The sequence below is a fragment of the Phodopus roborovskii genome, unplaced genomic scaffold, assembly GCF_943737965.1.
Source record: "Phodopus roborovskii unplaced genomic scaffold, PHOROB, whole genome shotgun sequence".
Lineage (NCBI taxonomy): Eukaryota > Metazoa > Chordata > Mammalia > Rodentia > Cricetidae > Phodopus > Phodopus roborovskii.
Genome location: NW_026126409.1, coordinates 10,882,088 through 10,894,145, shown reverse-complemented (window position 1 = coordinate 10,894,145; position 12,058 = coordinate 10,882,088). Strand labels below are relative to the sequence as shown.

The 12,058-nt window shown below is 51.4% G+C and overlaps 1 protein-coding gene across 2 annotated transcripts; it reads right to left on the bottom strand.

Annotated features, from left to right (window-relative positions):
• Positions 1 to 391: 391 nt before the first annotated feature.
• On the bottom strand, positions 392 to 7,792 carry Ing1 (inhibitor of growth family member 1). 2 transcript variants are annotated; one of them, XM_051181988.1, is made up of 2 exons: positions 7,656 to 7,792; positions 392 to 2,245 (listed from the first exon to the last, which is right to left on the bottom strand). In XM_051181988.1, exon 2 carries the CDS (start codon positions 2,097 to 2,099, stop codon positions 1,545 to 1,547), a length of 555 nt encoding a protein of 184 aa, XP_051037945.1. In that variant the 5' UTR covers positions 2,100 to 2,245; positions 7,656 to 7,792; the 3' UTR covers positions 392 to 1,544. The 2 variants fall into 2 exon arrangements, with proteins under 2 accessions (XP_051037945.1, XP_051037944.1); XM_051181987.1 differs by lacking the exon at positions 7,656 to 7,792 and adding an exon at positions 6,593 to 6,739.
• Positions 7,793 to 12,058: the final 4,266 nt, after the last annotated feature.

The window sequence follows — 12,058 nt, the reverse complement described above, 5'->3', positions numbered from 1 at the left end:
ACTCTGCTAGAAAGTAAATACTCAAACCCCAATGTACAAAGAGCCAAAGTTTAAGGCATTATGGGCTTTGACTCAGTGTTCACCAGTACCTCTACAATGGAAAGACAGGAAAGTGTAAGAAAAATTCTCACATCAGTGGTCAGCACACAGCAACCTGATGGACACTACCGACAACAGGAGGCACATCGACTCTACAGTGACCGCTGGGCCCAGAGCTCAAGCAAAGCACACAGCACGTAGGGATGGAGGTCTGGACTCTAGTAAGTGGGTAGTTAAGGACACGTGCCTCTGATGGGTGGTTGATGTCGGCTGTCAGCAGGCAATCTCTGCAAAGAAGTCAGTCTTGGTCCTACGCAAGCAGCCAGACAGCACATAAGGAAATAAGCATGGCTGTGTTCCAATGAGTTTTTATTACAGACACTCAAATCTGAATTTCATAGGACTTTCACGTATCATGAAATGTGATTTTTAAAACCACTGAGAAACACAGAGACCATTCTTAGCTCACAGGCCATACAAAACAGACAGTGGGGCTGGATCGAGTACACAGTCACTCTCTAACCTCTGCTCTAAATACTTTTTGACATTTATTTGCTGGCATGGACATAATGTCTATTTCCTTATTACGTGAGATCAATAATATACAATTTGCTTAAGGCTTTGTCTAAACTGCTGGTGTATAAATTTTTAAGACAAAAAAATTTAAAATGACTTATATGTTAAAATTAAATGCTAAAGAAACAAACTGGCCAAGTTCCATTTATTTCTTGACACAACATCTATACAGCTCACACACGCAGCAGGATGCATACCTTGGCTTCACAACAGCACCAGGCTGCACTTCCGGTTATAATACAGCAGGGGCAAGGTGGCTAGGAAATGTACATTTATACACTTCATATAAGTTAAAGGTGGCTACACTATGACCTAGGGTAGCAAAGGCAAGACTTGGACCCACTGCCTGGACCACTTATGTCTGACCTATTAAAAATGTACCCAGTCATTAAAAATGGCCAGTTGGGGAATAGGCCATGTATAAAATATGTCATGTAAAATTTACCCATTTACCTTTTTAAAAAATAATATTTAGACTTTAAACCTTTGACCAACTTGTCAGTGGATTTACATTATGGTAGCAAGAAGCACACTCGCTGTAGTTCAGCAACCTGGCTAATTTTTTTGTTTTTTTGTTTTTTTTTTTGTAAACCATATCATTTTTGTTAAAACAGCCAAATTAAATCTCTTCTTTATACATCTGTTAGGTTACTTCCAAGTCACTCCCCAACCCCAAAAACCAGTCTGACACTTGCTGACATGTTTAATCCAAACCTATATTTGTAGTTTCTAAAATGCTGATCTGTAGACTCAGTCTGGTTACAGGTACACCATGACGACACAGGCTGTTTCCGCCATCCCAAGGAGGGGATCCATTCCTAACATCCCCTAAAAATACGCATCTATCTGACCATCCTCAGACTTCAGAAAAGGCAGCAACATCATAAATATACCGGCGGGTTTTGTTCTGACTCATAAATGTCCACAAACTACCTGTTGTAAGCCCTTTCTTTCTTCGACTTTTCCAGGGCTTTGTCCATTGTTTTCTCGTTCTCCCCCCGACATTTGGGGCAGTACCACTTGCCCTTTGGTTTATGGTTGAGTCCCACACAAGAAAAGTGGAACCACTCGATGGGGCACTCGTCGTTGTCACAGCCGATCATCTCTCCATAGGAGACCTGATTGCACAGACAGTATGTGGGTTCGTTGGGGTCGATGGGGAGGTCTGCGGGAGAGGCTTCCCTCTCTGCTTTGGCCTTGGAGCGTTTCTTCTTCTTTGAGGTTTTTGCTTTCTTCTCCTTGGGCGTTCCTGAGGTGATGTCATCATGGTCGTGATTATTAGATGCGTTCTCTCGATTTTCATTGTTTCGCTGCCTCCGGGACCGCTTGTTATTCGGCTTGTCTGCCTGAGTGATTGTCTCACTCTTGGACTTGTCCTGGCCGGCCTTGCCACCACCAGTGCTGTCACTGATGTCCTGGTGTGCATCGAAGAGCTCCACATGACTGTCCACCTGCCTGGTGCGGTTCTCCACCAGCTCCACCATCTGACTTACTATCTGGATCTTCTCATCGCCCAGTTCCTGGCTTCGGATCAGGGCCCTCTGGATGCCATGCAGCACCCGCCTCTTCTGGGTGCCATCCGTCTCACGCTTGAACTTCTCATAGTAGTCATCCAATTCTTTCAGGATCTCTACAAACAAAAACATTCTGCATTACACACCACTAGGAACACTGGCAAAGAAACCCAACACCAACTAATAAGCTATCAATTTCTTGCTCACAATTTAAAAAAAAAAAAAAAAAAAAAAAAAAAGCCACAAGTGGCAGGACAGCAATGGCCAAGTTTCCCTGTGTAAAATTCTTGCTATGTTAAGCTATGGTTCCCACTTAACAAAGTTGAGAGGTGATGAATAAAGTTCAAGTTTACATCAAGTGCTTCAGCCTGAACTTCTTCCCTGATCAAGTATAATCTCACAATTTCAAATATCTTTGTATTGCTCTCCACCTTATCTGAGAAAGTCTCACTGAATGTGGAGCAGGGAATGAACCCAGCGATCCTCCTGTCTCCACCTCCCCAGCTGGTATCAAAGGCACTTTCTACCTCAACTCTGGGCATCTGAGATCAGTGTCTGGATGTTCCACAGAAAAGGCCTATAGACGTAGATGGTGAGCCCTACAGTGTAAAGACTGTATTATAATCTGTCCTCTATGGCCGCTCCAGCATGATGCTCTGTAGTACTGAAAACAAGAGAGCTTTGGTCACAAGACAGCCTTGCTTTAAAACAAAAGGGACAGATTTTACTTTGCAACTCACAATACTCCAATCTACTGCTTACAATAATTTAAAGACAACAGTCTCTCTAGTACTTCTGGCTGTCCTGGAACCTAAAGATCTGCCTGCCTCTGTCTCCAAATATTCAATAATACCTAATATTAAATTAAGCCTTCTTAGGAAGGCTAAAAATAAGTCTACATGCTTATAAAATGTTATCTGGCAAATTCAGTTAGACGATTTCCCAAGAAATAAAAACTGTCAAGTTATCTAATAGAAATCAGGGAACCCTGCTCAGTATAGTCCATAATCCCAGGACACTGCAGCAGAAACACAAGTGTGAGGCCTTGGGCTTTCATCTGGACCCTGTCTCAAAAACAGCTTTCCCTCAGCAGACAAGAGTCTCTGGAGACTTGGGTATTTTCATGATTTGACTTTGTGGTAACCCACTGCCACCGGCCAGGAGGGATTTCTGCTTGAGGTGTAATGGGCTTTAAATGAAGTTTGAAGACTGCCCTCATCCACTAGTTGCACACATGGAACCTACAAAGCTGCCAAAGCCTTACACAAATGCCAAGCCCATCTCATCTGTGTATGTGTGCTTATACCCAAGTGTGGTGACACTGTGTCACATTGGTAGAGACCCTTCTCCATGAACATCAAACCAGCCTGATTAAGGTTAATAACAAGAAAGTCAAGTAGGGCGTTGGTAGCGCATGCTTTAACCCCAGCACTCTGGAGGCAGAGGGAGATGGATCTCTGTGAGTTGAGGCCAGCCTGGTCTACAGAGCTAGTTCTAGGACAGCCTCCAAAATACAGAGAAACCCTGTCTCAAAAAAAAAAAAAAAAAAAAAAAGTCAGAGATGGTGGGCATCTGTAAGAGCTGTGTGTGTGTGGGGGGGGGGCTATAAAGTAGCTAGCTTCGCAGAAATGAACAAATAAAATCGTTGGACATTTTAAAAATAAAGTGATTAGAATAGTCTAATTACATACACAGAGAATTCCTAGAGGTATTTCCCTCAAACATAAGTGGGATCAGATTTTTCTTGAGACCCTTTTGCCATCTCTAAGGCAACCACTGGAAACGCTTTAACTAGGACACTTGGGTGGACATGCTGGAAGCCAGAGGAATATCTAGAAAATTACCACCCCCCACCTTACTATCTTCTCTCCTGACAGTAAATCTAGGAACTCAGCCAGAGGTGCCAGGCCAGTGTGGTTTTAACAGGACAGCCAGGACTACATATGCAGACCCTGTCTCAAAACAAAAACAAAAACCCTACAAGACCACAACATAGAGCTGACACTGAATTGTTTCTTGACAGGTAAAGGCTATGCTCAGGGTCTGGAGGTATTCCAGGAAGAACCACACAAGAGACCGCCCCCACAGTAGGATGAGATTCTAAACAGGTAAGTCAACTGATCTGACTTATCAAAGATAAACAAAAGATGCATTTTGGGGCACATATCTTTAATTCTAGAGGTAAAGACAAGCAAATGTACTGAGTTCCAGGTCACCAAATGTTTGTGTTATTTAATCAGGGGTTTTGTTTTGAGGCAATCTCAACCCAGCATGGGGTAATATGCTACACGACGACAGCCAGACAATTCTCAAAGATATTACTGGTATTTTGTAGATCAATTCTATCCATTGCTAAATTAAATTTAAATGACAGCTTCTGTCAGCTGTAGGTGAAGCTTGTGGAGAAAAACCCCATTACAAACTTAGCATGACATTACTGTAGTACCCACACAATAGCAGATTCTTAGTTACCCTAAGCAGAGTATTCAATCAATAAAACCACCGAAAACAACAAACAAGGACAACACCGCAGCTCAGGTTCCAACTGAGGCTGGATCACCATAAGGTACCAGCAAGGACAAAGGTGGTGAATAAATGAGACTGCAGTACCATCTAGCCTGTCCAGTAACTAAAAATCTAATAAGGTGATACTTGAGTTTTTTTAATAAGGCACTGACTGCTTCCAATATAACTGACTGCTATATTTTTTATAACATCTGAAAATAACTCGGGCAACAAATTCCATTTACAACTACCCATCAATCCATAATCCCTTCTTTCTGACGACCCGTCAAAAAGATCGATCTGCAAAGGCAGTTTCTCAGCAAGGGCTTATTCTACAGCCGGTCCGACACACCAGCCCCGGATCGGCAGGGCTCCAGGTAGACAGCGCCCAGACAGCAACCCGCAGTCCCGACGGAGGCTCTCCCCGTTCACTCACGCCTCCCGGAAATGCCAGAAATGGCCAGAGCTGCCCGCACGCCGCCAGCGCAGGGAAGGCCATCGCCTAGGCCTCCCGGGGGCCAGCGCCGCCATGGCCCCGCGGCCGTAAAGTGGCCGCGATCCCGCCAGCCTATGAAGCTCACGGAGCACGCTCCGCCCCGCCCCGGGGCCTCTGTGAATCGACAACGACGGGGGCGGAGACCTGGGAGGCAACCCAATCAAACCGCGGGAACCGCGAGGATGGCCCGCCCCCCGGCAGCGGAAACGGCCAATCCAGGGCCAGAGGACTGGCGACCTGAAGACATTCAAATCAACTCACCCCCTCCCTCCGCCCGGCCCTCTTCCACAGAGAGAATAGCAAGCAGCGGAAACAGAGATCGGAGCGCGTCCCCGAGCAAGGCCCGCCCCCCAGGCTGCCCGCCCCCCAATGACACAGCAGCACACTGATAAGGACATTCCACGGGGGACCGGAAGACCAATCACAGCGCCGCAGAGGCGGGACGTTCCGCAGTATGTTAATGACTCCCCTATAAACCGAGCTGCGAAGCTGTATTTCAGACAGAGCGCGCAGGGGCGCTTTCCCCGGCAGATCCCGGTGTGTGGGCCTGAGCGGCGGCTCTCCACCTCCCCCAACTCTTCCGTTTCCCTGCTGCGCAGTTCTGTAAACAAGAGTAAACTCCGAGCGGCCATGCACTTTCAAAACAAAGCCCCCTGACCTTGCAGCAAAGTTTCCCCAACAACCGACGGTACCCGGCGGGCACGCAGGCTCCACCTCCTTGCCACTCAGTGCAGCCCGGGTCTCCAGGACTGCAGGTCCCTCACCTGCCCCGCTGCTCTCGGGCCGCAGCCCAGCTCGTACCCACAGAACCCAGCACAGTCGTGCACCTGGTCGGCTGCGATCCTCCCTTCCACCCTCTTCCTCCCCCCAAGACACACCACGCCGGCGCCCCTCACGGTCGGCCCGCAACCGTGTCCAGAGCCAAGGGAGGGCCCAGGCGGGCAGGGCCCTGGCGATCGCGCGACCCCGAGTCGGGACTGCCCGGTACTTTATGTAACACTTGGATTCAGGACCGGGCGGGGGGCGGCGACTCTCCGGACCGGCACTCCGGTCCGCAGGAGCCCGGCCCGCAGCCGTCTGCTTCTCCAGCCCGGCGCCCGCGCCCTGCGGCCGCGGCGTCCGTATAGCACTCCACCCCGCGCGGCCGACCGCCCGCCCGCGCCCCCTCCCCGAGGACGCGGCCGAGCCCCGCGCCCCCTCCCCCGCAGCACCGCCTCATCACTTCACTACAAAGAGCGCTTTGGTCGCGCAGCCTTGCAGCCAGCCGTTCGCGCTCCTTCCTCCTCCATGTCCCGGAGCTTGGCATACAAGGACCTCAGCGTATCAAAGGCGCTCCAGACCTTTTGTTCCTAGCCTTGAGAGGACCCTACCGTGGGCTCCGGCTCCAGCAGGACCCGCCAGCCTCGTCTCCGGGACCCAGGGATGGACGCGGCCGCCCCCGCCCATCCATCACCCGCCGTACCTTGGTATTTGGCGTCGATCTCCCGCATCAGCGAGACGTTTCTCTGCAGGTCGAAAGGCAGTGACTCGATGGAGTCCAGGTAATCCTCCACATAGTTCACCAGGTGGATCTGCTCCCCGTTGGCAGGACTCAACATGGTTCACCCCGGAGGTCCCCGGCGACTCGGCGGCTTTCCGCTTCCTCCACCCCCCGCCCCCCTCAAACAGCACTGCAAAATGCAAAGCTCTCGCCCTCCCGCGCCCCCCCGCCACTTCGGCCGGGCCGGCCGGCGGCTACATCTGGCGCCCTCCGCGCCGCCTCCGGGGCCGCGGGGACCCCGGCGCCTGCAGGCGCGGGCCGCGGCTCTGGCGCACGCCCCGCCGGCCGTGCAGGCCCCCTCCCGGGCGGCGGGCGGCGCGGGGGGCCGTGCGTACGAGCGCGCACACACCCAAAGGGGGCCGGCCACCGCCGCCCACCCGCCACCAGCGTGGAGAGCGGAGAGAGCGGGGCCGGCAGCGGGAAGGGCGCGCTCCGCTGCCCGCCTCGCCGCACTTGTCCAACGTGGAAAACCCAAATACCAGTTTCAAACACTTGGGAAACATTCAGCCCCGCGCGCAGCGCGCATGCGCTCCGCCACCCCCCTTCCCGGAGGCGGCCCCGCCCCCACCGCATTCACGCCCCTCACCGTCCCGGGCCGGGGGGCGGCGGGCCGCGAGGCCAGCCCGCGCGAGGGCGTGGCCTGTCACCATCCCATCGCTGGGGGCCGGGGTCGCGGAGGGGACGGCGGCAGGGCCGGCGGGGCGGGGACGGCCGACACGCGAAACTTTACTAGGAGTTTGGCACTCGGTGGCGGACCTACTGGGCGGAGCCGCACGCCGGCCAGGAACGGCGCGGTGGTGGCCTGCTCCACTAATGACACTCCGGGGCCGGACGAGCCTCCAGACCGTGGCTCTCAAGCCCGGGATACACAGAAGGTGGCCACCGTCCTCCAGTCTCACTGCATTCCCCCGCCTCCCCGCACGGCATAAATAAGGCCCCGGACGGAACTGGCAACGGCAGCAGCCAATCCCCTTGCGGTTCTTACCTCTGCGGCCAATCTGGACGGGCAGGAGGTGTGGTGGGGCCGGCAACGCCTCCCGCACGCCTAGTACTAGAGCGCTGGCCTCCGCCAGGAGCACCGAGCGGGCGGGTCCGAGGGAGGCGGAAGTGGGCGCGCATGCGCACGGCCCTGGCGGCCGATGCGGACCCGCGCCCTCCCGATGCGCGGAGGGACCACCACTCCCAGCATTCTCGGCGGCTGCCCGCGCCTGCGCCCTGCGCCCCCGCCGTCCCTTTGTGTCGCCTCTCGGAGCTGAGTTTGGAATGGCCTGGAGACAAAGGGGCCCCCGAGGGGTGCTGTGTCGAGCTCGGAGGTCTGCGGGGGACGGGCTGGCGGGAGCAGCGCCCTGATCTCAGCCCTTCCCCAGCCGCGCCGCAGGCTGCCCGTCTCCGCACCTTACTGAGGACGCTGCGGACACCCTGGTGCAAGCCCTCAGGGTCGCGCAGCCTTCACGTCCCCATCCCGCCCTTCCCCCACAACCCCGGATTTAGGGCTTTCTGAAAAGCCCGGGCAGAACAAGTGGTTGCCTAGGCGACGGGCCCGGCGGTCCCGCCCCCTTCCGGCCTAGGCACCGCCCTGGGGCGGAGCCTGGCCTGTGGTCGCAAAATTCGCGCCTTTGCATGGCTGCGTTCTCCTCTGAGAGTCCTAGGTTCTGTCGCCCCCTGGGCGCCGCTGTGGCTTCGTGAGCGGAGCGCTGATGACTACTCTGCGCCTCGCCTGTTGAAGAGTCGCCGCGGAGCCAGGTCACCTCACTGTCTTCAACCATGCCGGGTTTGCTTGGTCTTGTGTTTCAGACACCGGGATTCATCCTCAGGCAGAACAGGACTCACCTCTTCAGACCTACAAGATGTAGTTTGAAAGGATTTGGAATGCCTCTTGAAACACCGTGACAATCCTAACCCCACTGGACATGTGTGGAAGTACACTTTGCAACCCCTTGACATCTACATTTCAACGTGGTGTATCTGTAACAGTATTGACCGGGGAGGGGTGTGCTCATCGCAGCGATCGGTCGTAGGAATATCACTGCAGCGAGAGACATTCAATTCAGCTGTTTTTCCTAGTTAGATCGTTCACATTGGGACGTAGCTGCCGGGCTGCATCTTGAATCACAGGGCGTGCATTTCAGCGGGCGAACGTTCGCTCGCTTGGATGTCCTGTGGTGGTTTTACTAACAGATCCAACTGTTTTCAGTCCTAGCCAAAAACAGAAGAACGGAGTTTCACTTAATTGGTAGAAGAAAATAATGGCCCACTAGTGTGCACAAAAGGCTAACAATATGGCTTGGAAACACGAGGAATAACGTGTGGAGAGGGTTACAGAATTGAGAATGAAAAGCGAGCCTTTTCCTCAGAGGTCATAGGTGCAGGGTAAAGGAATAATGGCAATTAAGAGACAGGGATTTTTATCTCAGCGTTCGTTGGGCTACGAATATGTATATTCGTATGTATCTAGGTTTAATAAAGATTAGGTATAACTGACCCTTTCCAAAGATAACCCAGCTGGAGTTTGACCTGGTTGTCTTTGAAAGTCACAATACTTTTACTCCATTCTGCTGCTCATTGAGTTCATAGACACACAAACCCAAAGGCATCTTGCTCCACCAGGATGATTTCCACAAGTACCTACCTACCCTGTGCTACTTACAATGTTTTGTGTTTTGAAAGTACTGACTATGTTAATTGGTTTCATTAAGTGGCTTTCTGAGCAAGCTCAGAAGACCAATAGATAAAATGTAGTTAACTGTAATCAAGCATTTAAAGTATACAGTGTGGAAAAACAAAGGCTGGGGAGATGGCTGAGTTAACCTGAGTTCAAACCCTGAATCCACATGGTGGAGAGATTGCTCCCACTCTGAAGAGTTGGTCCTCAGACCTCCAAGTGAGTTTTCTTATCCCTTGTTCCCTCTGTCACATACACACTAAATTAGTAAATGCAAATTTTAAGGATACCTCTTCCTGTAAAACAGAAGCCAGGGAAGCAATGAACATGAGCCCAGAGGGAGAGTCTGGCAAGAGCCTCCTGGAGTCTGGTTGGAGGTGTTCCCTGAGTGAGACTCCTGGGATAAAGGGCACCCTCCTGCTAAATGTCAGTTTCCCTTTCTCACTTCACCTAGCCCAAACTTGGCTCCCATTCCCAGCCCAAGTCTGTGGACATATGCAACTGTTTGATTTTATAAGGAACAAGCCTAGGGCGGTGAGATGGCTCAACCCTAAAAGGTGATTGCCATCAAGCCTGACAACTGAGTTCACTCCCTGTGACCCCTCATGGTAGAAGGAAACGCCCTCAAGCTGTCCTCAGACCTCCTCGCTTTTGCTGTGTCACACACACACATATACACATAAATGTGACTTTTTTAAGGGAGGTGACAAAAGGAACAGGATTCTCTGAGGTATATTCTGATAAATCGTCCTGGTTGTTTTTATTTCACCTTAACTCTGTGTGCTCGTAGAAGTTCATTACACATGGGGACTGTGCATTTAACTGTCAGTAGAGAGTGGGTAATTGTCATTTTCTTTTTTGAGACAGGCTAACATACTTCAGGATGGAGCAGACTGGTCCCAAACTCCTCAGCTTCAGCCTCCTAAGTGCTAGGATCACAGATGTGAGCTGCCAGGCACATCCCACAAACTTTTGAATGACTCTCTAAAGGCTTAACAAACAGCAGAGTTGCTGCCAGCTGAGGTGAAACACATGAGTGACTGCCTTCTAGCAGACAGAAAATACCATTATTGGGTTTGAAACCATGATTTCCTGTGGCCAATCCAAACATGCCAGCTGTCCAAATCATGGGAAGGTTTGGCTCTCAATATTCCTAGATGTGTTTTTTAAATGTCTGCTGTAGCTCTTTGAGTTCTGCATTCCAGCCTTTGGTTTCTGTTTTTGACAGACACATCTCATATCAGAGTAAAGGCTTTCTTTAGCAGGTGTTTTACTCCCTGCACAGGAAGAGTTTTTGAGGGACTTTCTTAGGTCATGCTCTTTGGTGAATTTGCAGTATATGTCAAGGAGGTCAAAAAGAGTTTACAGTTAGTACTCGGGGGGGGGGGGTCCCACATTTGTAATCACCAAACTCAGGGAGGCTGAAGCGGGAGGCATTTGAAGCCAAGTAGGCTAGTGAGATTTACATAGTGACAGCCTGGGCTACTGTGTGAAACCATATCAACAATTGGGGTAGATGGGTGGGTAAAGAGAATTGCACATTGCTATAGAAACGAGAAATGCACACACATGCAATGACATAATGACGTAAAGCAGGGTGCTGCAAGGAAGAATGCTATTCTAGGAGGACTCGGGACATTTGGGGACCATGACTGACTACCATGATGTATATAGAACACTGTCTACATTACAGTGCCAGTTTATTTAACTCCAAGCAGGCAGTGAGCGTCCAGAATCTTCAGGGAACACAAGTACTCCGGAACAACTGCTGAATCATGTGCCTTTCAAGAGAGCAGCAAAAAAGAAAAGAGTGAAACCCACAAGGCCGAAAGAGTTGAGGCTGCTTAGTACTGTAAGGGACTGAGCAAGCAAAGGTGATGTAACTCAGCACAGTTCTCAGGAGATGGTCCATAGAACTTTCTCGTCAGCTTTGATTTGTTTTTAAGGCAGGGTCTCATACTGATGAGACTGGTCTTGAACTCCTCGATGTTCCTGTCCTTCCCCCCCCCCCGCCCCCCATGAAAGCTTTGGTTACAGATGGACGTCACCAGTCTGGCTCTAAAAAGCTTTTAAACGATTTATCCTTATGTGTATGGGTACTTTGTCTGCATGTCTTTTGTGGACTATGTGTGTGCATTGCCTGCTGAGTCATTTCCTGGCGCTGTTCTCTCATCCTAAGCACACAGAACAATGTAAAGTACACACATACTGTGTCTACTGGTGTGCAGACATGTCTGTTTGTGGATGTAGTGTTGGTCTACATGTGCCGAGTGTGGCGAGGTGCAAATTTGCAGACATGCTGTGTGTATGTTGAGGTGCAGTGTGTGTTGAGGCACACATTGGTGATCGACACGATGAGTGCACGCTGGGGTGCATAGTGTTCCTGGAGTAGGAAGTGTGTGTGTTGGAGTGTGGGTTGAGATACAGGTCTTGTGCTCACTTGTGTGCGCACTCACTTGCGGTGCACGCTAGGTCTCAGCAGCAGACACAACGATGCACACCGGGATCAATCTACTCACAAGGACGAGCTGAGAGACCCGCGCTAAAAAGGGGAAGGACCCAGGGGTTCTGTTTCTACAGCCATCACGCCACTCTATTGCAACACATTGCTGGGTTCACCATCTTACTCCAGCCAGGGTGTTCTCTTCCGGGAGTAGGCGGAGCCCTGAAGAGACACAGGCGCGGCTTCTGGATCACTGGGCGGGACCTGGCCTTCGCGGGTGGGC